The sequence below is a fragment of the Streptopelia decaocto genome (genome assembly GCF_964273445.1).
Source record: "Streptopelia decaocto genome assembly, chromosome: Z".
NCBI lineage: Eukaryota > Metazoa > Chordata > Aves > Columbiformes > Columbidae > Streptopelia > Streptopelia decaocto.
In genome coordinates, this window is record NC_138657.1 from 72,267,314 (window position 1) to 72,289,292 (window position 21,979).

General features: G+C 61.9%; 1 protein-coding gene across 1 annotated transcript; it reads right to left on the minus strand.

The window, feature by feature from the left end:
- Positions 1-7,328: 7,328 nt before the first annotated feature.
- On the minus strand, positions 7,329-10,619 carry PHF24 (PHD finger protein 24; the record flags this gene model as incomplete). Its single annotated transcript, XM_082074209.1, has 7 exons — positions 7,329-7,428; positions 7,531-7,629; positions 8,163-8,329; positions 8,678-8,880; positions 8,968-9,046; positions 9,196-9,381; positions 10,251-10,619. The coding sequence occupies 7 exons, from the start codon at positions 10,617-10,619 to the stop codon at positions 7,329-7,331; spliced, it is 1,203 nt and encodes a 400-aa protein (XP_081930335.1).
- Positions 10,620-21,979: the final 11,360 nt, after the last annotated feature.

Below are 21,979 nucleotides of genomic sequence, written 5' to 3' on the forward strand. Positions count from 1 at the left end.
GATGCTGCCTGGGGTTGGCAGGTGACCCAGATGGGGCTCTGTGTCCCTGGCCGGCTGTGAGCTGGGTGCCTCTGCCTGTGCCAAGCACGGTGATGGCTTTCTGGGGTGTCTTGGATCCAAACTCCTGCTTTCCAGGTACCCTGGCTGCCTTCCTCTTTCCCTGGCCAGCCAGCGTAAGCCTTGGAGCAATGGGACTCCAAGATTAGTTCTGGACTGGTGCTTCTTTACCAGTGTCCCCATCATATACCTTGGCACCGGGGTGTGGGTGTCAGAGGGGACTGTGTGTGGTGGCTTTCAGGTCCAGGGCTGCATCCCAGACGGAGCGGGGATGCTAGAGTGTGCAGCACGTGTGTGGTGTGAGTAGGGATGCTGGGGCACACAGGGGCACGTTTGGCACTTGTACAGCTGCACACTGTGCTACGCAGAGGGACTGTCAGCATCTACTCCCATGCCAGCCACAGAGCTTGGATCTGCACAGCCAGAATAGGAAGGCAGGTCCTGCTCTCTGCTATACCCCAAACCATTTCCCTGCCTATCTTATTCGGCAGCTGATGTCCACCGCCACACCAGACCTGGTGCTCAATAGCGGCTGCTTAGGGGCCAGCAGCGTGCAGGCTGCTGTGGAGAGGGGAACAGCAGGACATGGGAGCTCAGGGCTGGGGCCACAATCCCTGATGCCACCTCCTGGTCCCACTGCAAGGCCAGGGCAATAGGCGCAGGGAGGCACAGAGGGATGCACCCGGGATTTGTGGCACTGATGCGTCACTCCGCATGGCCTTGCACCAAGGCTGGAGAGGACCCACACACCCTGCTCAGGTGCTGTGTGGGCTTCCAGGATGAGTCATAACAAAGCTGCTGCAGAGAGCAAGATGCTCGCCGTGCCCGGCACCCCCATCCCAGGCCCACCTCTGCACCCCATGTGCCACGCTGCACCCTGTGTCCCTGCGCGCAGCCGTGCTGCAGGGACGAAAGCGGGAGCTAGTGTGCTGGGAACAGGAGGCAGCGTCTGGCAGCCCCGTGCCTTGTCAGGGCCACCGAGCCGGCAGTGTGCGGGTGGCAGGAGCCGGTGGTGCCGTGTGCTGCTGGGAAGCTGTGCACAATCCCCTTTGTGGGCTCCCAGGGGTGGCCCAGACCACCTGCGTCCTTCTGAGGGGGGGAGCACACCACCTCCACGCTGGAGTGCCTGTGGGGTTGCGTCCTGTCGAGGCAGCTTGTCCTGCTGCTCTTGGCAATGTTCTAGGGGAGACACTGGGGAGGGGACACCATTTCCCTGCTCAGGTCCCATGCGGCTCTCTCCGGGCTGCCTTGTGGACCTAGGCAGCGTGTGGCTGGTCCCAGCAGGTGGTGGTGGGCATCGCTGTCCCTGCACCTGTCACCACACCCAGTGTCTGGCTGCATCTCCGTCCCTTGAGCATCCTTCACAGCCCTGCAGCAGTGCCAGGTGCAGGCAGACCCTGAGGTTATTCGGGGGGGTGCAGTGGCTCTGCACAGGTGCCCATGGCTCCTGCCAGGGGACATGGTGAGGAGGGGGCTCCAACTCCCCATGCTTCTCATGAGGAGGGGATACTAGACCAAAGGGAGCCCTGGGCTGGTCCCTTTTCTCCAAGGCCCAGGGTGTCCCAGCTCCTGTGTCCTGCAGAGGATGGAGCCCACCCCAGACTGCAGGAGCCTGGGGCTGTCCAGGCTGAGACACAGTTCTTCAGACAGGGCCCAGCACTCTCGTCCCACAGACACTTGACCATGGAGGAGGCGGGTGCTGTGGGGCAGAGATTCCAGTCAGAGCAGGGTTTGGGACAGGAGGAGAAGGGGATCACAAACCCCCCTACAAAATACTTTCCGGGGACTGAAATCAATCCCTGTATCCCTCCTCCCTGCATGTTCTGATGGCCGTGGGACCGACCAGTGGCTGGCTGTGAGGATGGGGGCATGGCCGGCACAGTGATGCCAGCCCATCAGGGTTGCCTGGTGGCATGCTTTTGTCCCTTGCTGGCCATGCTGTCCCATGTCCCCATCCCTGGTGTGGTGGCAAGGGGTGGCTGTGCAGTGTGCAGGTCCGAAAGTGTCACTTGCCTGCTCCCGCCACAGTGTAGGGGCGACCTCCCGTGGCCACCTCTCTGCTGGGGCTGGGGGACACACTTCTTACGACCCCTCACACCCCACTCAAGCCCTTGAGCCCCCCAGTCTGCCCAGAGGTCTCCCCAAAGGGCCCTAGTCCCTTTAGGGAACCTGACTTGGGGTGGGGGGGGTCACATCTGGGTGGTCCAAGATCCTCATCCCAGCTCTGTATCCCAAATCTCCTCAGCTTCCCCCTTTCCTCGCCCTGCTTACATCTGGGGGGGATGTTGCTAAACAGGGACCCTTGTCCCTGCTCTGCATGGTCACTCCTGCCCTGAGCTGGGAGGGGGAGGAGGGTTGAGGCCACCAGAGTGACACTGTCCCCAGGGGCTCTGGCTGTTGCTGTCACTGTCACACGCTGCCCAGAGAACCCCCTTTTCCTGACGGTGGTCCCTGGCTGGCCCTGTGGCGGTGATGGGATGGGGGTCTGACATCTCACCCTAGCGATGGCCGGGTGTCACGGCTCACGGTGTCATTGTCTCAGCCCAGTGTGTCACCCCTGTCCCCCCCTGTGTCAGCACAGCTCATTGCAGGCACCCCAAGGGGTGGGCTGGCTGTGGTGTAGGGCACACCATGGTCACCTCCCATCTGGCACCTGGGCACCTAGTGGCAGCTGAGCCAAGCCCACGGGAGCCCCGGTGACACGCAAAGGTACCCGGGCTTGGAGGAGGGTGCTATCCCGCACCCCTGGGGTGCCAAGCCAAGCATCCACCTTCCCCGCAAGCAGAGAGGTTTTCGGAGTGTGTGGCAGCCCCGTGCAATGGCCGTGTATGCCAGCAGAGGGTGCAACTGCCCCGCAGAGCCGGGCGCCGCTCGTCCCTGCGGTCCCCGTGGACGGCGGGGACACCCTGCTCCAGGCACGGCGGGCAGCGCGGGCGGCTCTGGTCCCTTTCAGACGGCAGGACCACCTGGGTGAAGGGCGGCCGATGCTCTGACCGCTGCGAAACGTAATGCGGGCGCTGGAGCTGTCCCCCAGGACCCCGCGGTGCTGGGGTGACACTGGGCTGGAGCCCTGGGCCTGGGAAGCAGCCCCAGGAGCAGCCCCCCCGGGAGCACAGCACCCTCTGCGTGGCAGCTGGCGGTGAGCGATCGGCCTGGGGCAACAGGTGAGTGGGCTGCACAGACAGCATTGCTACAGCACAAATTTGCCCGTTCTGGGATTTCCTTCGACAGCCAGTTCCTGCTCCAGCCTTAAATCCTACATGAGCATCTTGGTCCTTTGGTCTGGGGCCTCTGGGACTTTCGGTGGTGAGATCTGCATCAGCACTTGGTTAGAGGTTTGCACCAGCACTCAGAAGGATTCAGGGAAAGGTTTGCACCAGCGTTTAGTGAGAAGCTTGCACAAGAATTCAGGGAGAGATTTTCAGGTGGTGAGGAGGTTTGCAGGCTTTCTGAGGACACAATCTCTGAGGTCACCGGTCCCAGAGGAGCAGGTGACAGCTAAGAGATGCCATGGCACCACCTTGCCCATTCCCTTCCCAGGTCTTCCTGCTTGTGCCCAGACCTGGAGGCTGCCTGTGCAGGGACACAGATGTCTGGGGCACGCTCTGCCCCATGGCGGGTGCTCACCGGGGACCTGCAGCTGCGGCACAACACGCGTGACGGGCGGCTGGCACCGCAGTGGTGACAGCACAGCCACCTGTGGCCCTCGTTAGCTAGATCCCCAGGGACAGCACCAGCTGCATGCCCTGGCAGGGGTGCCAGGCTGCTGCAGGGGGTGGCAGGGGAGGCTGGGACTGCGACAGCCACTGTCACCTTGTCCCCAGAGGAAGGGCTCGGTACAGAGTGGGGCTGGATCAGGGTCCGAGGGGGTTCTGTTGTCACAGCTGGGATCCTGTGGGGTGCTCAGAGCATGCATTTGGGGTGCGAGCAGCCAGTGCTTCGCCCCCAGGGTCCCCAGGACCGGTCCTTTGCTCCAGCTTACTCTTCAGCTCTGGCAGCCAGAGCAATAACTCAGCAATTAACACCATTTCCCCAGGCGAGGGCTTCCCTGAGGCTTCCCTCCTCTGGCACAGCACATGGCATCCATTACCCACAGCATCCCAGCTTCAGGCACACAAAGCACTGCCAGCTCCTCCTTCCTCAGGGTGCCCATCCTCTTCTGCAGGTAATCTGGCTTCCAGGATCTGAAATGCTCACTGATCTGGATGCAATGACAGCCCACTGCAGCTATGTGAATGGGCTCAAATATCCAAGTCCAGCTTTTGGCAAAAAGCTCTGTCTGCCTGCAAACCCTATGAATGCTTCCAGGGCAGCAGCCCCCTCCTAATCCCCCCTTTGGATATGCTTCTCAAGCCCTGTTCCCCACCCAGCTGCAGCACAGGCACTGTGCAAGGAAAGCCCCCCCAGGGCAGGTGAGCCACCTTTGCAGACCATGTGCCACCAGCGACAGCCCTGCAGCTTTTCCTGGTTGTTCTGTGGATGTGATGAGCACTGGAGGAACCTCCAGCAATGGTGACCACTCTCCAGACACCTCCTCCCGGGAACTCTTGGTGTCCCTGCAGCACCATTTTGGGTTTTCCAGCATTGCTGCAAGCGGCCTGTTCCCAGCATCCAGCCGTCCCTTGCGCCCAGTGCTCTGTTGGCAGCCACCAGCAAGGAGCACCCTCTTCCCAGTGCATGGGTGTCCCTCCTGCTGCAGGGACCTGGGCAGCTGTGGGGCACCTCGAGTTTGTGGAGCCCTGGGTGCATCCCCTGGCTTCTCTTCATTGCTGCTGTGGGACACAAGGCCAAGCCTGCCTGGTATAGGCTGGGACAAGGTCTTAAACACAACAGGCAGCCGTGGGGTTCCCAGAAGATGCCAGGGAGAAGACAGAAGCCCCGTAAACACTCCGGACGGAGGCTAGTTGGACACAGCTGTTTAATGGATGCTTCTCGGTACAGAGCGGGTGTTGCGATCCACGCACGCACGGCCGCCTCCTCGCCATGGCCATGGCTCTGGCCCCATCTCAGATCTGGCATCCAAAATATCCCCATTGGTATGGCACACCAGGGCGGTAGAGGGAAGTGTCATGGCATTGGTGTGCCTCCCAGTTTTGCAGAAGGGAGAGTCCCAGGAGAGGGGATCTGTGCCCTCCCTGGGAAAGGGGGGGCTAAGCGGAACAGTGTCCCTGTCACATCGGGGGGTAGGTGGGGGTGAGGGAGGGACCAGGGTGCTGCAGGTGCACCCCTGGTCTGTGCACACCCTGGGCTGAGCCCAGGGCACGCTGGGGGAGAGGCTGAGGGCACTCGGGGAGGGTTTTGGGGGGCAGCTGCTGGGGCTGCCATGAGACCTGGGCATCCCCACCCCTAGTATGCACAGTGCAGGTTTCCAGGGGTCCCTGCTCCTTCACCAGTGGGCTGACGGCATCCATCACCTCAGGGCCGCTGGGCATCAACCCTGCCCAGCCAGTGCCTCATCCCTGCAGCTGACACCCTGGGGGGCTCTCGGCTTTGCCTCCTCCTTCTCATCCTGGGCACTGGTGCCCCCAGTGAGGTGAGGGTGCTGTGCTGGGGACGGAGCAGGAGCAAACAGGGCTGGTGTGGGACCGCACTGCTATGTGGGGGGAGAGCATCCTGTGGGACCAGCGGGACAGGAGGGGATGAGGGATGCAGGGGAGGGCTCCTGTGCATCCAACCTTGCCCTCCTGTTCCCTTGGTGACTTCTGTTCCCGGTGCTCCTTCCCACAATGTATCTGTTGGCATTAAATGGTTGATCCCCAGCAGGGCAGCATTGAGCTGTGCTGGGAAACACTCTCACAGACATGGCCATGAGCTGCGGGTGCAAGGGAGGACCCGCCGGGCTCCAGCCACTCTTGAAGCTGGGCAGGGACATGAAAGAGGCCAAGTGGGTGTCAGCCACGTCCTCCTGACCGGGATCCACCATGCTGAACCCACAGTGCAGCTGTCAGCAGCACGGAGGCTCAGCCGTGCTGCTCCATGGCACTGTGGGGGGCTGGCAGTGCAGGGCTGCCCAGGGTTCCCCTCTCATCCCAAAACTACCTGCACTCAGCTCCAGGATCAGAGTGAGCCCCACTCTTCCTTGGGGCAGACCCTGCTCTGGCTGGGGATCCATGGGGATGGATCCCCAATGGCTCCAGGTGCTGGTGGGTGAGGTGTTGCCATGGGGCTGGAGAACATGGGGGCAACAGGTTCCCTGACCCTTGTACCCCACGGCACCCCCAGGCATAGGACCTCTCCACACAGTGGGGCCTGTGGGGGTCAGCCCCTGTGCCCATGGCATCCCCAGGCAACAGAACCCTCCCCGCAGTGGGTTCTGAGGGAGAGACCCCTGTGCCTCATAGTATCCCCAGGCACAGGACCCCTTCCCACAATGGGGTCTGTGGGGGAGACCCCTGTGCCCCATGGCATCCCTGGGCACAGGACCCCTCCCCACAGTGTAGTGTGAGGGGCAGCCCCTGTGCCCCATAGTATCCTCAAGCACTGGGCCCCTCCCCACAATGGGGTCTGTGGTGAGCAGCCCCTGTGCCCCACAGCATCCCTGGGCACCAGAACCTTCCCTACAGTGGGGTGGGGGGGGCACCCCCTGTGCCCCATAGTATCCCCAGGTACAGGAGCCCTCCCCACAGTGGGGTCTGTGGGGGAGACCCCTGTGCCTCATGGCACCCCCAGGCACAGACCCCTCCTCCAGTGGGGTCTGTGGGGGAGACCCCTGTGCCTCATGGCACCCCCAGGCACAGGACCCCTCCTCCAGTGGGGTCTGTGGGGGAGACCCCTGTGCCTCATGGCACCCCCAGGCACAGACCCCTCCTCCAGTGGGGTCTGTGGGGGAGACCCCTGTGCCTCATGGCACCCCCAGGCACAGGACCCCTCCTCCAGTGGGGTCTGTGGGGGAGACCCCTGTGCCTCATGGCACCCCCAGGCACAGACCCCTCCTCCAGTGGGGTCTGTGGGGGAGACCCCTGTGCCTCATGGCACCCCCAGGCACAGGACCCCTCCCCAAAGTGGGTCTGTGGGTGGGGGGGACAGTGTGACCACTCCCTGCCACTCCCCACTTCCTCCCCATCCATCAGAGACCCAAGCGCCACACCCACTCCCTCACCCAATCAGAGCCTGGTACCCATCCTCATAACCAATCACAAACCGAAGCAGGGGAGAGGGCGGGGCAGCCGCTCCCCTACCAGCCAATCGGTGCCCGGCTCTGGCCACAGTGGGAGGGCGGGCGGGTCTCCGCGGCGGGAGCAGCGTCGCTGCCCAAGATGGCGCCGGCGGGTCTAGGCGGGGGGGGGCTGCAGGTGCAGGGCTGCGCTGTTGGGGCGGGCGGCCAGGATGTAGGCGACGTTCTCCCGCAGGAAGCTGGCCCAGTCGACAGGCCTGCGGGCAGACAGGGGCTCACCGACCGCCCCCACACTGCTGCTCCCCCCAGGGTCTCCTCCAAAATGGGGGTGTCCCCCTCAAGCCCCCCCGTAGCCTCACCTGGCCTCCTCCTGCTCTGCGGCCGCCGGGGTCTTCTGGCTCTTGCTGCTGCCGCTGCTGGCAGGGCTGCTCTCCGACATGGGCCCTACATGGCTGATGCTGCAGAAGAGGAGGGAGCCCTTTGTCCCCCTCCTGGCACCCCAAATGGCGGCAGTGGGGTGAGGGGGTGTGCAGGTTCGGGACAGGGCTGTGGGGCAGGAGGAGGGGCAGGCACCGATCTTTTCTCTCTGGTGACCAATGACAGAACCCAAGGGAACGGCAGGAAGATGTGCTGGGGCGGTTCAGGTTGGACATCAGGAAAAGGTTCTTCACCCAGGGGTGCTGGACACTGGAACAGGCTCCCCAGGGAGGTGTCACGGCCCCAAGCCTGACAGTGTTCAAGGAGAGACTGGACAATGTCCTCAGACACACGGTGTGAACTGTGGGGTTGTCCTGTGCAGGGACAGGAGTTGGACTTGACGATCATTGTGGGTCCCTTCCAACTGGGGACACTCTGATTCTGTGGTGCAGAGCGGGAGGTGGCTGGGAGAGGGGGCAGCCGTTTGTACACCGAGCCCCTTTGGTGGGTGCTGGGGTTGTGGTAAGGCCCCCGGCAGGGACATCACCCCCACCCCGGGCAGGTGTCCCCGTACCTGACGCTGCAGGAAGGCATTTCCTTTTGGTGCTTGCGGAACCAGCCGTGCCGGGCTCGGCGGCACTCGCCCTCCCTGATGAAGCCGTCGCCGTCCTGGTCCAGGGCCAGGAAGGCTGCCCGTGCTCGCTCCCGCTCCTTGGCCGTCAGCAGCCGCAGCAGCGCATTCTGGGGGGGTAGAGGGGAATGGGGAGCGCTCGCCCCACGGGAACACCCTCAGTCTTCTGCCCAGCACTGTGGGGATCTCCCACCCTGGGTGCCACAGCGATGGCTGCCAGCCATGGGAGCTGGACCTGGATGCCATGGCCGTGGGTGCTGGTCATGGGAGCTGGACCTGGGTGCCATGGCCGTGGGTGCTGGTCATGGGAGATGTCCCTGGGTGCCATGTCTATGGGTGCTGGTGATGGGAACTGGACCTGGGTGTCATATCTGGGGGTGCTGGTCATGGGATCCTGCCCTGGGTGCTGTGTCCATGGGTGCCACCATGGGAAGCAGAGCTGGGTGTTGTGGCTGTACCTGTGGCCGCAGTTTCTGCAGCAGCTGGATGGACTCGTGGGAGAGGAAGTCGTGCCACTCGATGTGCCCCTTCTTGTCAGGGTCCAGGGCAGAGAACTGCAGGGCTGCCTGCTCCTCCTGCGCCTCGGCCATGGGCCGCTCAAACTGCTGCTTGTGCACCAGGTGCTTGTAGTGCAGGAAGTCGTCCAGGGTCAGACAGGTCTCTGGGGGGGCACAGATCAGCACCTGGGGAGGGGGGACCTGCCCCCCCGCACTGTCTGGGACCCAACAAGGGGAGGGGGGGTCTGCACCTGGAATGATCTTGCAGTGCCGCAGGGTCTCCATCAGGCTGAACATCTCTTCCTCCGTCAGCAGGAGGTTGAGGTTGTCCTGGGGTGGGGGGCAGAGAGGACCCATGGGGCAGCAAGTTCCCCATCCCCTCAGAGCAGGCTGCCTGCTCCCATCCACGCCAGTCACGGCTCCCTGGGGAGCACCCACCACCCAGCAGAAGCCCAGTGTCCCCCACCGTGGGAACTCACACAGTAGTAGCAGCTCCAGCCCGTCTCAGTGTGCGCCGTCTCCGTCATCTCCACAGCGCTGTCATTCTGCAGGTAGCCCATGCGGCGCAGGCAGCCGTCGTGGTACACCCGGCTACAGACGCGGCAGGGGAAGAGGCTCTCGGCTGTCCACACCTCGCAGATCTCGCACATCTCGTCATTGAGTACCTGGGGAGAGGTGGGCAGCTGCTCAGAGGGGCAGCGTAGGCAGGGGGCTGGCTTCGTGAGGTGGGGGTCAGGGTGGTGCTTTGCAGGTGGGGGTGGATGTTGGGGGGCAGAGGGGATGGGAGGGTGGGATTGTGTTGGGCTGGCATAGGGAATAGGTGGGTGGTGGGGTCACAGGGGGCATGAATGGTGGATGGGAGGAGCGTGGATGCATTTGTGGGGATGAATGAAGGGTGTAGGTGTCCTGCTGTAGGATTGGTGGGGCTGTGGGCTTGCTGGTCAGCTGTTCTTTAGGGCCGTACTGTGGGTGGATGGAAGTGCTGATCTGTGGAACAGCTGGTTGTAGGTGTGCATGGACAAGATGTAAGGCTGTAGGTGGGCTGGGGTGTGGGCTTGTCAGGGTGCGTGGATGAATGGGTGGGGTCATGGGTGTGGATGGGTGGGCTGAAGGCTTGTGGGCATGGGTGGGTAAGCTGTTGGGTTGTAGATGGGCAGTAAGGGTTGTAGTTGTGAATGGATGCATTGAGTTGTAGGCTGGCTGTAGACTGACAAACGAACGATCCTTCTTTCCTCCCCAAAGCTTCAGCTGTCTGTGCCCAGTAGTGACCCCTCCGAGACACCCCGGGGTTCCTCTGGGGCACATCTGACCAGTCGCACCCTTCTCCCCGCATGGCACCTCCAGCTGCCCAGCCCAGACCCTGGCCCCCTGCCCCACCGAGCCACCTCCATGGGGCTTTGCCGTGCCCAGGAGGCTGTCACTGCCCAGCAGGCACCAGCGATGCTTGCACATCCCCAGGGCTCTCCCCTGCATGTCTCCAGCCCCATCCCCATCCCTCCTTCCCCATCCCTGTCCCTATATTCCTTCTGCTCGCCTGTTCGCGCTGCTCCAGGCTGATGTCAGGGGGCTCGTCATCATGCAGCTCCCGCTTGGGCCGGATGAAGGCGGGTGGTGTGAACCTGTTGGCTCGGTCAAACTCCTCCGGCTCCACGCCGCGGCCATCCCGCAGCCGTTCCCAGGCCGCCTTGCTGGCGCTGCTCTCCTCTGGCTGGGAAGGTCCTGCTGATGCCTCCTCCTCTCCCTCCTGCACCTCCTGCTCCAGCGTCCCCCGGCGTGTCGCCCCCGCCTCTGCCCGCCGCCGTGTTGATGGCTGCTCACGCAGCCCGTCCTTAAAGGCCGACACAGCCAAGCTGACCTTCTGCACCTTCTCCACCGTCTGCCGCCTGGACATCAGCACCCCCATGGCTCTGTGGGGGTGAGGAATGGTCTCAGTGCTAAGGCCTTGGTTGGCAATGCTGCTCCCCAACCGTGCACCATGTCTCTGGCCCCAAAAAGGTGTCCTGGTGGCTGTCCCCCAGGGCTTGCAGGGAGCAGCTTGGGGCAGGGAGAGATGGGGGCTCCTTGGCAAACTGATGCTGAGGTCTTCCATGGTGGCCGTGGGGAGATGGACCCAAAGCCATGTGGAAATCTGGCTGTGGTGGGTCTGAGTGTGCGTGGTAGAGCAGGGCAGCAAGCAGGGACCTGGTTTGGGGGCACCCTGCCTCCCCAGTCCTTGCTCAGTAGGCTCTGGCTTAACAAAAAAACACATCCAGGGCCTTCCCACACCAAAGCAGTAAATCCCAGAGGGACTGTGACCATCCCATTCTGCATTGGAGAAAGCCTCTTTGGCCACCCAAGGGTGAGGTATCCTCCCTGCAGCTCTGCCAAGGGCTGTGCCAGAGCAGAGCTGGTGCTGGGTCTCTTACCTTCCCTAAATTTGGGGAATTTCACCCCCCGAGTCTCTGTTGTGCTCACACACTCCTGTGTGTCTGTGTTTGCTGCTGCTCTGATCACTGGGCATCCTGCATCTCACCTCAAAACGTGGGTTGATGTGGCTCACAGCAAGGAGCTGTGTGGAGGGGTTGTGCCAGTTGTGGGAAGGCTGTGAGGGTGCAGGAGGGGAGGGCAGCAGCACGTGTGTCTGGGGCACAGGGGTCCCAAGAAGGGGGTTTGGGTGCAGGACTGAGGGAAGTTCATCTTGGGGTAAAATAGGGAGGGCAACAGCAGCAATAGCAAGTGGGACTCTGTCTCAATGGGGCCAGGCTGACGCTGGGGAGAAGCAGGATTTATTCTCCAGTGGTGCAGGGCACAGCATCACCCTCCGTGGGTCCCAGCACTGTCCCCATGCCCCACTGGGGCTGGGTTGTGGAAGATGCTGCAGTCGAGTGGAGCTCCCAGCTGGTGCCTGGGGACCAGCAGGCGCTGCCTATGCAGGCAGGAGGAGATGGGAGCAGCCATCTCCCATCTCGCCAGCCTCAGCAGGGATGTCCCCAGGTAGCGGGATAATTAGCTGCACACGCATGCACACGCTGGGATCTTGCGGCTGCAGGAGGACAGTGCTTCAGGCACTGGTAATTACTGGGAAGGGTAATTACAGCTGCCCTGCACCAGTGGTGCCCAGCAGAGCATGCGGGCCGGCGGCACCCCGATGCTCCTCGCTCATCCCTACAGATGCCCAGCTCCATGCTCTCGCCTTGTGACCCCCAGCCCTGTGGGTTCTGTTCGCACGTACGTGTGGGTGTGCAAACCAAAACACGGCTGCACGCACATGCATGTGATCTCCCAGCCTCCCGCCCCACCACTGCGAGACCATCTGCCTGCAGATTCCCACGCGGGGAGCTGGATGTGACACACGTGGGTCCTGTCCTGCGTGTGGGGGGTCTCGGCGTTGGGCAGGGATGGTGGTATTTGCACCATTCAGCCCCTGTGCTCAGCTTGGGGCTGGTGCTGCAGCTCCTGGGGTTTTGCAAAGGTGGGATAGGGGAAGAGCTGGAGGCACAGCTCCCAGCCACAGCAATAGTGTCCCTGCGGCTGTGCTGGCCAGGAGGGAGACACCTGGGTGTCTCTACCTCCTTGCTGTGCTCTCACCTCTGCCCAGGCAGCTCAGAATTCCATTGGCTGTGGGCAGAATCGGCTCTGCTGCCGGGCAGCACTGCAGCTCTGCCTGTAAGCCAGGGAGCTGGGGGCACTGCAGGGAGATCGCCCCCTTTGCAGGTCCCTGCATCACTGAGCGTGGGCCAGATCCTGACCTTACCCTGGGGAGACGTGGGGAGGAGAGGGCGCGGAGGGGCTGGGCTCATGGAGAAGAGCCAAAAGAGGGGTGTGAACCACAGCTCTCAGCACACCAGTCTAACCAGTAGCTGCATGGATGCTTCTGCTTCCCAGCATGCTGGCAGCATCTCCCGGCAGAGCCACGGGGCTCCGGGCCTGTCCCCAGTGACCCTGTGGCACAGCAGGGCAGCTGGCGCAGGAGTCTGCTGTATACCCCCAAAATGAGGTTCCCCTGCGTGTTCATGGTGTGTTTGCCCCGCCCCACAACACTGCTGGAGGTTCCCAGCCTGCCCCCCTGTCTCTTGTCCCCTCCTAATGCCACCCTGAGTGTCATGTGCCACAGTCGGTGCCACCAACTGCTGCGTGGCTGGAGTCCGGAGGCTGTTACTCCTGTCACAGCTTGTGTGTGTTCTCAGCCCTGCTTGTCTCCCTGTCTCTGCCCTGCCTGCACGCCCAGGGCCTGAACAGCTTCATCCCGAGCTCCGCCTCCAGCCCCCGCTGCCTTTCCACAGGCCCTAAACCTGCTACGCATTCTCCAGGACCCCTTTTCCCCCATGCCCTGCCTGACCCATTGGTCATGTGAGGTGGGGCATCACTCCCACACAGAACTGGCCCTGGCTTAGGGTCCTGCCCGGCTTAGGGGTCCCGCCTCTCCAGGGACCCCTGGATATGGGGAGGGCAGACCAGAGACCCCCTTGCCCCATAGCAGCCCAACCTACCTAAGCCGTCCCTGCGTTCCCATGTGTCCTGGGGACATGGTGTCTCTGCTGCTATCTGTGGCCATCCTGCTGAGGTGCCTGGTGGTCAGGGACCCGGTGACACCACCCAGCTCACCTTAGTCCGAGGCACTGGGGTCTCGACCTTACTGCCAGGTGCCAATGTGGGGGATATTTTTAGGTTGCCCCCATGGAGGAGCTAAATCTGGGCATGGGCTGGAGCTGCCTGCAAATGCTCGGCTCTGCTAAGCCTGGCTAGCACCGGGTGCTGTCACAGCAGTGGTGGGCACCTTCCCTTGCCTTGACACCCTGTATCCCTGCCTTGCCCTCTGGGCACCACCTGTTCCCCATGGTCCTCTGATGGGTGTGTACTCCTTGCTACTTCCTGCCTGCAGCAAAACGCTTGGCTAGAAAATACTTCTTACTTCTAGGACCCGTGAATTCATCTTTCCCAGCCCCATGCAGCTCTCTGTGTGTGGAAACTGAGGCACGGCTGGTGCAGCTGGTGTGGGGATCAGCCTTTCTTTGGGGAGGACAAGGGCATTTCAGATGGAGCTGGTGGCCAGCACGAAGCCACACAGAGAGGAGGCATTGTGGCAGCGCACCCAATGCAAACAGAGTTGTTGCTCCCTGCATGGCTCCAAAATCTCCTCTCCCTCATAGCAGCAGGAGCGGGGAGGCTTGTGCTGGGGGTTACGGGGCACTGGGTTTGGGTGTGAGGGTGGTGGCTGACGTGTGTGGGTGTATCGCGACACGGTGGGGATGTTGTGGTGGCTGGGAGCGCAGGATGGATGCGGTAGGGAGCAAAGCGGCGGGGATGTGCTATGGGGTGGGTGTGTTCTGGGCTGGACGTACTACAGGGTGGATGTGTTCTGAAGTGGATGTGTCCTGGGGTGGATGTACTGCAGGGTGGATGTGTTCTGGAGTGGATGTGATGTGTCCTGGGGTGGATGTGCTATGCAGGGCTGGCAGCTCAGGGCAGGTGTCATGGCCTGGCAGGGGGGTGTGTGTGCTGGGGATGTTGAAGCGACTGTGGACATGGTGTGTGTGGTGGCTGTGGCAGCTGGGGGTGCGGGATGTGCGTATTTTGAGGGCCATGAGTGCAGGGCGAGCTGTTGAGGTGCCTGGCAGTGGATGCAGGTGTGGAGCGCCGCGGCAGGACTGTGGGTACCTGGGGCTGGCTGTTGCTCCCCGCTTGCCCTCAGCTCAGCCATGCTTGCCAGCCCCATGGTCTGCCCTTGGTGCAAAGCCCCATGGAGCAAATCAAGGGCCAGCAGTTGCTTGGGCTGGTGCCTGCCCACCATGCTGGTGCAGCCCCTGCACCACCTCTCAAGGGGATGCAGTGGGGGTGTGCCAGGGGCAGGACCCCCTCCTGGGCTCCCTGGCTGGTGGGGAAGGATGCGCCTGGTCCCCACGGGCTGCCCACGGGCCAGGCCTCCTCCCTGCCCCCGCCAGGCTCCCAGTGTTTACACCCCCTGGTGCTGCACCTTCCTGGGAGCAGCATTAGCGACCTGGCTGCACACAAGGAGGGTACTGTTGGGGAGGACACCCCAAGGCTCATGGCAGCCTGGTGCCAGGACTTGGTCCAAAGGGCACCAGGCAGGGCTGAGAGGAGCTGCTGTGGCTCTGGCACAGCCCTGCGCACCCTGCCCACTGCTGCCTGCCTGTAGCCAGGGGTGCCAGGCAGCGCAGGCAGCAGGATCTGCTCAGGGGACTCCAAATCCTTGAGCTGGCTGGGGATGCCCAGAAGGGTCCAGCAGCACCCCCTTGTCCCCTCTCCTTGGCAGATGGCACGTGCTGGGACTGTGACACTGCTGGGGCTGCTGCTGCTGTGAGATGACCTGGTTGCCATGGGACAGGGGAGTCTGTGGCTGATGGCACCATCCCCAGCCCCGGCAGGGCTGCGTGGCCCTGGTGGGGAGGTCTGGGGGGGTGGCTGGAGCCCGACTTGTGCTGTGTCCCCCTCCTGGGGACACTGAGCTAGTGGCTGCTCTCGCTGCTGGATCAGGCTGCCTGTCCTGCCGCGCCATGGCAGATTTTATAGGTGTGTCGCACGTTTCCATCTCCCAGAGGGGGATGAAAATGCCGTGACAGCAGAGTCCTTTCCTCTGCAGCAGACACGGCTCCCGCCCAGCTCCCCACTTCTCATCCTCATCTCCCTCTCCATCCCCTCTCTCCAGCACCCACATCAGGACCCCAGTGTCCAGCCAGGACCCTTCCGCCCCATCTGCATCCCCACTCCCAAGCACCTCATCTCAGGAGCCCTGGTCACGCTCCCTGGCACCAGCATCCCGGGGACAGAGGGGAGGACCAGGGGGGACCCACCCATGGGTGTCGTGATGTGCATCCAGTCCGTGCCATGCACAGGGCAAAGAGCCAACAACAGCAAAAAAAGACACTTACCAGGGTCAGGGTCCGTCTGGGGAGCGCGAGCCCTAGAGAGCAGTCCACACGATGCCCATAGCTGCTGCCTCTGGCCACGACCCCCTCTCCACCCGTGGGTGCTCACCGCATCCCACGCCCTGCATGCAAATCCCCGCCGGGGGATGGAGAGGCGAGGCTGGTACCCGAGGAGCCAGAGCCCTGCACTTGCTGCTGGAGGATGCAGGAGGCAGCGAGATGCTGGGAGCCGATGCCTGTGTCTAGCGCACACACACACACACACACACACACACAGAGGAAGCAGGGAGCTTGTGACTGGGGCTGAGCAGATGCAGCCTGGTTTGCTGTCCCTGTACCAATTGCTGCCTGAGCTGTGTTAAACAGCTCTCTCAGGCACGAAGCATTTTTTTTAACCAGGCTGACGTTGGCTGGGAGATACCAATAAAAGCTTTCCCTGCATCTCCTCTGGTCCCTGGGGACAAACCACCTTTCTTTGAGGCAACCTCAAGGACTACAGAGATGGGGTTGCATCCATGGTGGAGCAAAGGTCTCTCCTGCACACTGGCCAGGGTCTTCCCCAGGCCCAGACCCCTGGCCACAGGCTACCTGTGACCGCTTTAACCCATTGCCTGTCAGTCGAGGTTGCAGTCAGGCTGCAGGGGTCCTGATGTGGGTGCTGGAGAGAGGGGCTGGAGAGGGAGATGAGGATGAGAAGTGGGGAGCTGGAGAGAGGGGCTGTGTCTGCTGCAGAGGAAGGGACTCTGCTGTCACGGCATTTTCATCCCCCTCTGGGAGATGGAAACGTGTGACACACCTATAAAATCTGCCATGGCGCGGCAGGACAGGCAGCCTGCCACGGTGCATTGGGGGCATGGTGACTCTGGGCGGCTCCATGTGCCTGGTGCAATTGTAGCACCAGGGGTTTCAGTTCTTCTGGTCCCCAGGACTGGAGATGACCTGGGTGCATGCCACAGGGCTGCAGCAGGGGTTCATGGAGAGTGTGAGGGAGGTGATGGGGCAGGAGGAAGGATCTTGGGCTGGAGAGGAAGGTACAGTGCTTCTGAAGGTGGGATATCTGCTCCACATGTAGCCCCACCAGCCTCGTGGACATGGTCACTCAGCCCCCTGACACCCTCCTGAGATGGGGTATTGGTGGCTGAGGGGCCTGTGCACTCTGTTCAAGAGCTCCCAGCTCTGCTAGGGCATGACTTAGTGAACAAAAGCCTCTGAGCCCTCCTAGCAGCACCTTCGAGCCAGGCCTGGGTTTAGTCCTGAAGATTAAAGCAGAGGGCCCTGGCCAGTGGGTATTGCTGCAGGGCTACCCTGTCCGTCAGCGAGGCTGGATATGGCAGATCGTCTCCCATGTAGGGGAGACGGATGCTCTGCCCAGTCCACTGTGCCCTGGGATGCTGCTGGGCAGACATCACCCTCCAGCCTGACTCCCCGGCCATGCCAGCCCCCATGCTCTCCATGGGGCAGGACCTGGCTGGCTCCACGCAGACCCACCACGCCGCGGAGAAGAGGATGTGTGTGCATGTGAGTGACAATGCCTGTGTCTGCAGAGGGGCTTATGAAGCCTTGGCAAGGCAGCAAGTGGCAGGGCGAGGGGATGTCACATTTCCCACGTAGAGACTGTGGGGAACATGGTGTGGGGGCCTTTGGGTGAAGGGCCATTTGATGCATGGAGCTTGCTGGCTCCTGGGAGGTGGGCAGTACCATCCCTGGGGTCTTCTCCACCTCCAAACAAGCCTGTGGTGGACCCAGGCTCCAGTGCCCATGCGGTGTCCTGTCTTCCTAAGAGCAAGTGGCAGGGCACAGCAGTGTCGAGGGTGTTTCCAGAACTGTACTGGGGGAAGGTTTGCTCCATCCTGTGGCACACACTGGTGACAGGCTTGTCCCTGGCCCCTGTCCAGTCTGCGGTGACTCCCAGCAGAACTGAAGCTGGTGGTGTGATGACTTCTCACCCCCTGCCAACCTTCCCCCAGATCTATGGCCACTAACACCATTCCCCCAATACCAACGTCTGTATTACAGACCCTCCCCACTCCCCCATCATCCCAAGCAGCAGTGAGCTGAGACTGCTCGCAGCCCATGTCACCCACAAGCAGAGCCGGGGGCTGGGAAGGACAGTGTCTGGGCGCTGCGCCGGGACCTGAGACATCTTGAGTGGAGATGTGCAAAGCCGTGCTGCAGACGGGATTTATCTGCTTTCTGCTTGTGGCTGTCAGGTTCTATCTTGCTTCGCTCCATCGGTTGCGGGAGCCTTGCAGAGAGCCTCTGGTTGCCCTGCCCTGGCCCTGGGCTGCCTCTCTGTGTGGAAATCTTCCCCAAGGATGCTCCCCATTAGGGGAAATCACATTTTGTGTTATTTGGCCCCAGGAGCACAGTGGAAAGGTGCTGGGATACACGTGGGTTGGAGAAAGTGGAGGCCAGCAGTAAATGGGATCAGAGGAAAACATCTCTGCAGATGAACTCTGGCCCCAAAGGACTGGGGAGAGGGGGAGGCGATGGAGGAGGAGAGCGCGGGCAGGCTGTGAAAGCTTTAAGAGCCTCTGCGGGGACAGCCCTGCCCCGATGGGCCCATGGCCAAGGACAGTGGTTCCTGGAAAAGCTCAGGCGAGGAAGAACCCCAGCCCTGCTCCTGCTTCAGCTGCCAGCAGCCTTGGGAGTCCCGCTGCCTTCTGCTCTGGTGCTCTGCCGTCACTTCTGTGGCATGGCCATGCTGTCCCCTCTGCAGCAAGGCTCCATGGATGTGGCTGGCTGAACCTGGTGGATGGCACTTCCTCGCCAGCCCCTGGCCCAGCTGATGTTTATGGTGGTCCCACCAAAGAAGAGCTTTAGCCCAGATCTGCTTCTGCAAGGAGCGCCCAGCAGCCTCCACCCTGTGCTTGCTGCAGCATGCTCTCGCACCCCCCCAGGCAGAAGGAGGACATGGTCCCCTGCCCTGACACCCCTCTCTGAAAAGCCAAAGCGTGGTTGAGCGCCTGTCGGAATGGCTGTGATGGCAACAGGCTGGGAAAGCTCTTGGCGGCGCCGGCAGCGCCGGGCTGCTGGAGGAGGGCTGCAGGGGCGGAGGTGAGAGCTGAGCTGCAGCGGGAATGTGCATTTTCGTCAGCTCTCCCCACCCCCCTCCCTGCCTTCCCTCCAAAATCTCGCATGACGCCTGCGTGTAGGTCACTGGCTGCTGCAGCGACGCGGCGTGTGGGCTCACCATCTGCGGCTGCTTCTGGAGCCCTCCGCCTTGGAACACGGCCCCGGCTCATCCCCAGTCCTATCCAGCCCCCTGCAGCCACCAGCACCCTGGGGGGCTGCGAGGAGAAGGGTTTGGTCCATGATGGGGGGGACCCAGACTTTTGGGTCCTGCCAAGAAGCAAGAGAGGCAGCAGTGTGTGCCTGTGTGAGCCAGCATTCCTGCCAGTCAGCGGGAGGTGCTGGAAGAGAGAACTTGTCAAAATAGCAAGATATCTTTTTTCAGGAGATTACAAGTTTGGCTGATGGAGATAATAGTGTTGATGCGCTGCAGGGAGGGTTCGGAGAGGCATCGACACACCTCGCGGCAGCTGGTTCAGGAGGGGAGGATGGTGCCAAAATCAGCATGAAATGGGATAAAAACCAGCTGCCTGATGGGCTGCCGTGTCAGGCTGCAGTCAGGGAATGCAGAGCATCGCCCATCACCAGGAATGAGCAGTACAGGAGTGAGCCCGTGAGTGGGGCAGACCATGCCTCCATCTGGCTGTCCCAGCCCATGTTCTCCACCTGCGTGGGCTCTGTGTGGGCGAAGAGGCTCAGGATCCCGCCCATGGACCTGATCCCAGCTGCAGACATGATCCCGCTCTCCACCAGCACCTGAGTGGGACATCTCCTGCTGCTGGCTGCAGGCATCACCTCCCGGTGCCACCTGTCGACGGCTGTCCTTCACGTCCACTGACAGCTGTCCATCATGACCACCAACAGCTGTCTGTCACTGCCCCTGGACATTCACACCAGCTCATTGCTGGGTCTCCATCACACTGCGGTCATCAACATAAGCTCTGTGCAGGATGCTGATGGTGGTCCGTCATTGAGGCTGGCTCATTGTCACCACCTGTCACATCCCTAGTCATTGACACCGCTGTCCTCTGCTGTTCCCATGCCCTGACACCTCAGCCACAGCCTCCAGCTCCCTGCAGTCTGAAGGTGGGGGAAGGTGTGCCCCTGTGTCCCCCACCCTGAAGGATTCAACACAATTCTCTTGGGGTGCTGGTTCCCTGGCACATCCCCTTGTGCTGGCGTGCCATGATGCCTTCTCTCTGCCATTCCTGTCCCCAGCTGTCCCCACCAGGTGTGTGAACAGGGCTGCAGTGCTGATGCCATTCCAAACTGCTGCTGGGGCTGTAGATGCTCTCTGGTTCCTGCTCCCCACAGTCACACTGCCCTGTTCTTGGATGGGGATGGCAGATCCTGTCTGTGCCCCTGCCCTCAGTGACCAGGGTGCCCTGAGCAGGAGCTGACAGATGGTGCTGAGCAGGGACACATCCCCTCCTTTGACCCCATCAGCAGCCACACGGTGACGAACCCGAAGTAGGTTAAGACACTGCGGATGCTGGCTGTGTGCCCCACAGCCGTGGCACCGCGCTTGTTCACTCCAAGTTTCTCCCTCCTATGCCGGGGCCGGAGTGCAGAGCTCTTGCAAGGAATAATTACTGAGCAGCCTTGTATGCACCGTTGGGGTGCAAGTGCTGGCTCTGCCCCCTCCCCAGCAGCTTTGCCCGCATCCAAAAATCCCCCAGTATGAAAGTTCAAAGCAGAATTTTCCTAACGAATCTCCCTTCAGCCCTGCAGCTCTGCACAACCTAGGAGTTTGCAATTGAAGTCTCTCTGAATGTGTGTAGCAGCTGAAATCTCAGCTTGGGCAGGACCAGGCGCTGGGCTGGACCAGGTGAAGCACCTCTTGTTTGCCCAGCAGCAAATTTGGGCTGAGCTCCCTCTCTAGACGGACCCTCCCTCCCCTCTTGGGGCATGAGTGCATTGTGATGCCCAGGGCAGTTTTAGCTCCATCAAGGAGCTCCTGGTGTGGAGCTGAGCGTTGCTTCCTCCTCATCCTCACTGTTGTCTGATGCAGCCCTGCCTCATCCCTGCATTCCCACATCTGCTGGGCTGAGCCATGGCAGCCCCGGATCTGCTGAATATGCAGCCCTGAGTGGATAACACATCCCCCAGCTTCTCCAGCTGCTGGAAGGAGGAGATCCAGCCTGCAACCAGCCCATCCACCTTCTTGCACGTCCATTTCCAGGTGAGCACCTTGCTGCGTGCTGCTGTCTGCTCCCTGCTACTGTCTGGCAGCCACAGCTTGGCTGTTCCCTTTACCCCGTACAAGACAGGGCCCTGGGGAGCCTCAGACAGAACGTGAGGTGCTCAGCACCACTCTGCTTTGTGCAGCCATTTACTTGTGTTGCTGCTCCATGAGCTGCCTTCACCCCTGTGATAAGCACAAAAAACTGGTAGGGACCAGTGTTACGACCTGGGAAAGGGGTGCAGAGAAAGGGTGAGGTCTGACGGTGGGGATGGGTGGCAAAATGCCCCAAAGGGGAGCTGGGGGGAAGGTGCTGGGGTGATGGAGGCAGGGAGATGAAGCAGGCAGCAGGAAGCCAACAATCCATCCCACCCCCGGGGGAACGCCTTGTGGTCTGGGGTCTGCAGGAAGGTGTTCCTCCAGGGTGGCTGCCGGGGCTGACCCTGGGCTGTCCCTTCCTGTGGGTGGCACGTCCCTGCAGAGCAGCCAGGGCATGAAGCTCTGGGTCTCTACCAACCCCATCCCGGCAGCTGGCAGCTTGCCAAGCCTGGCCCTGATGAGACGAGGATGCTCCCTCCGGACAGATAATAGCTGAGCGCTTTAGAGCTCTCTAATCTAGGAGCACTCTTGCAGGCATTAGCTAAATGACCCTCTTCACAAGGCGACTCCTGCCAGCACCAGCGAGCAGCTATCCCCCCCATGCTGTCCCCGGCGAGTCCCCAGGAGGAGCAAGGCCAAACCCCTGGGTCTCCAGGGACTGGTACCCTCTCTTCCTAAGTGGGGACACGGGTGTACCCTAACAGCAGAGCCTGCTGGAAGGACTCATCCCCCAGGGCACTGAAGGGCTCTGGAAGAGCAGGATTAGCCCTGGAGTGGGAGAGAATGGTCAAGGCTGGGTTGTGCCCGCTGCGACTGGACCATGGATGGGTGCAGGGTATGGCTTTGCAACCACAGCATCCCAGCGCCAGCCCCACAGTGCCTTGGAAGGGACATGGCCATCCCCAAAGGGAGGCATGGGCAGGGATGCCAGCCCTCCCTGCTGCCTGCCCTGCCAGCCTGGATGTCCCCCTGCAGTGTCACCTGTCCCCACCACCTCCCTTGGCGGGGCCATCTCTGCCTCAGGCTGGTGAAGCATCCTCACAG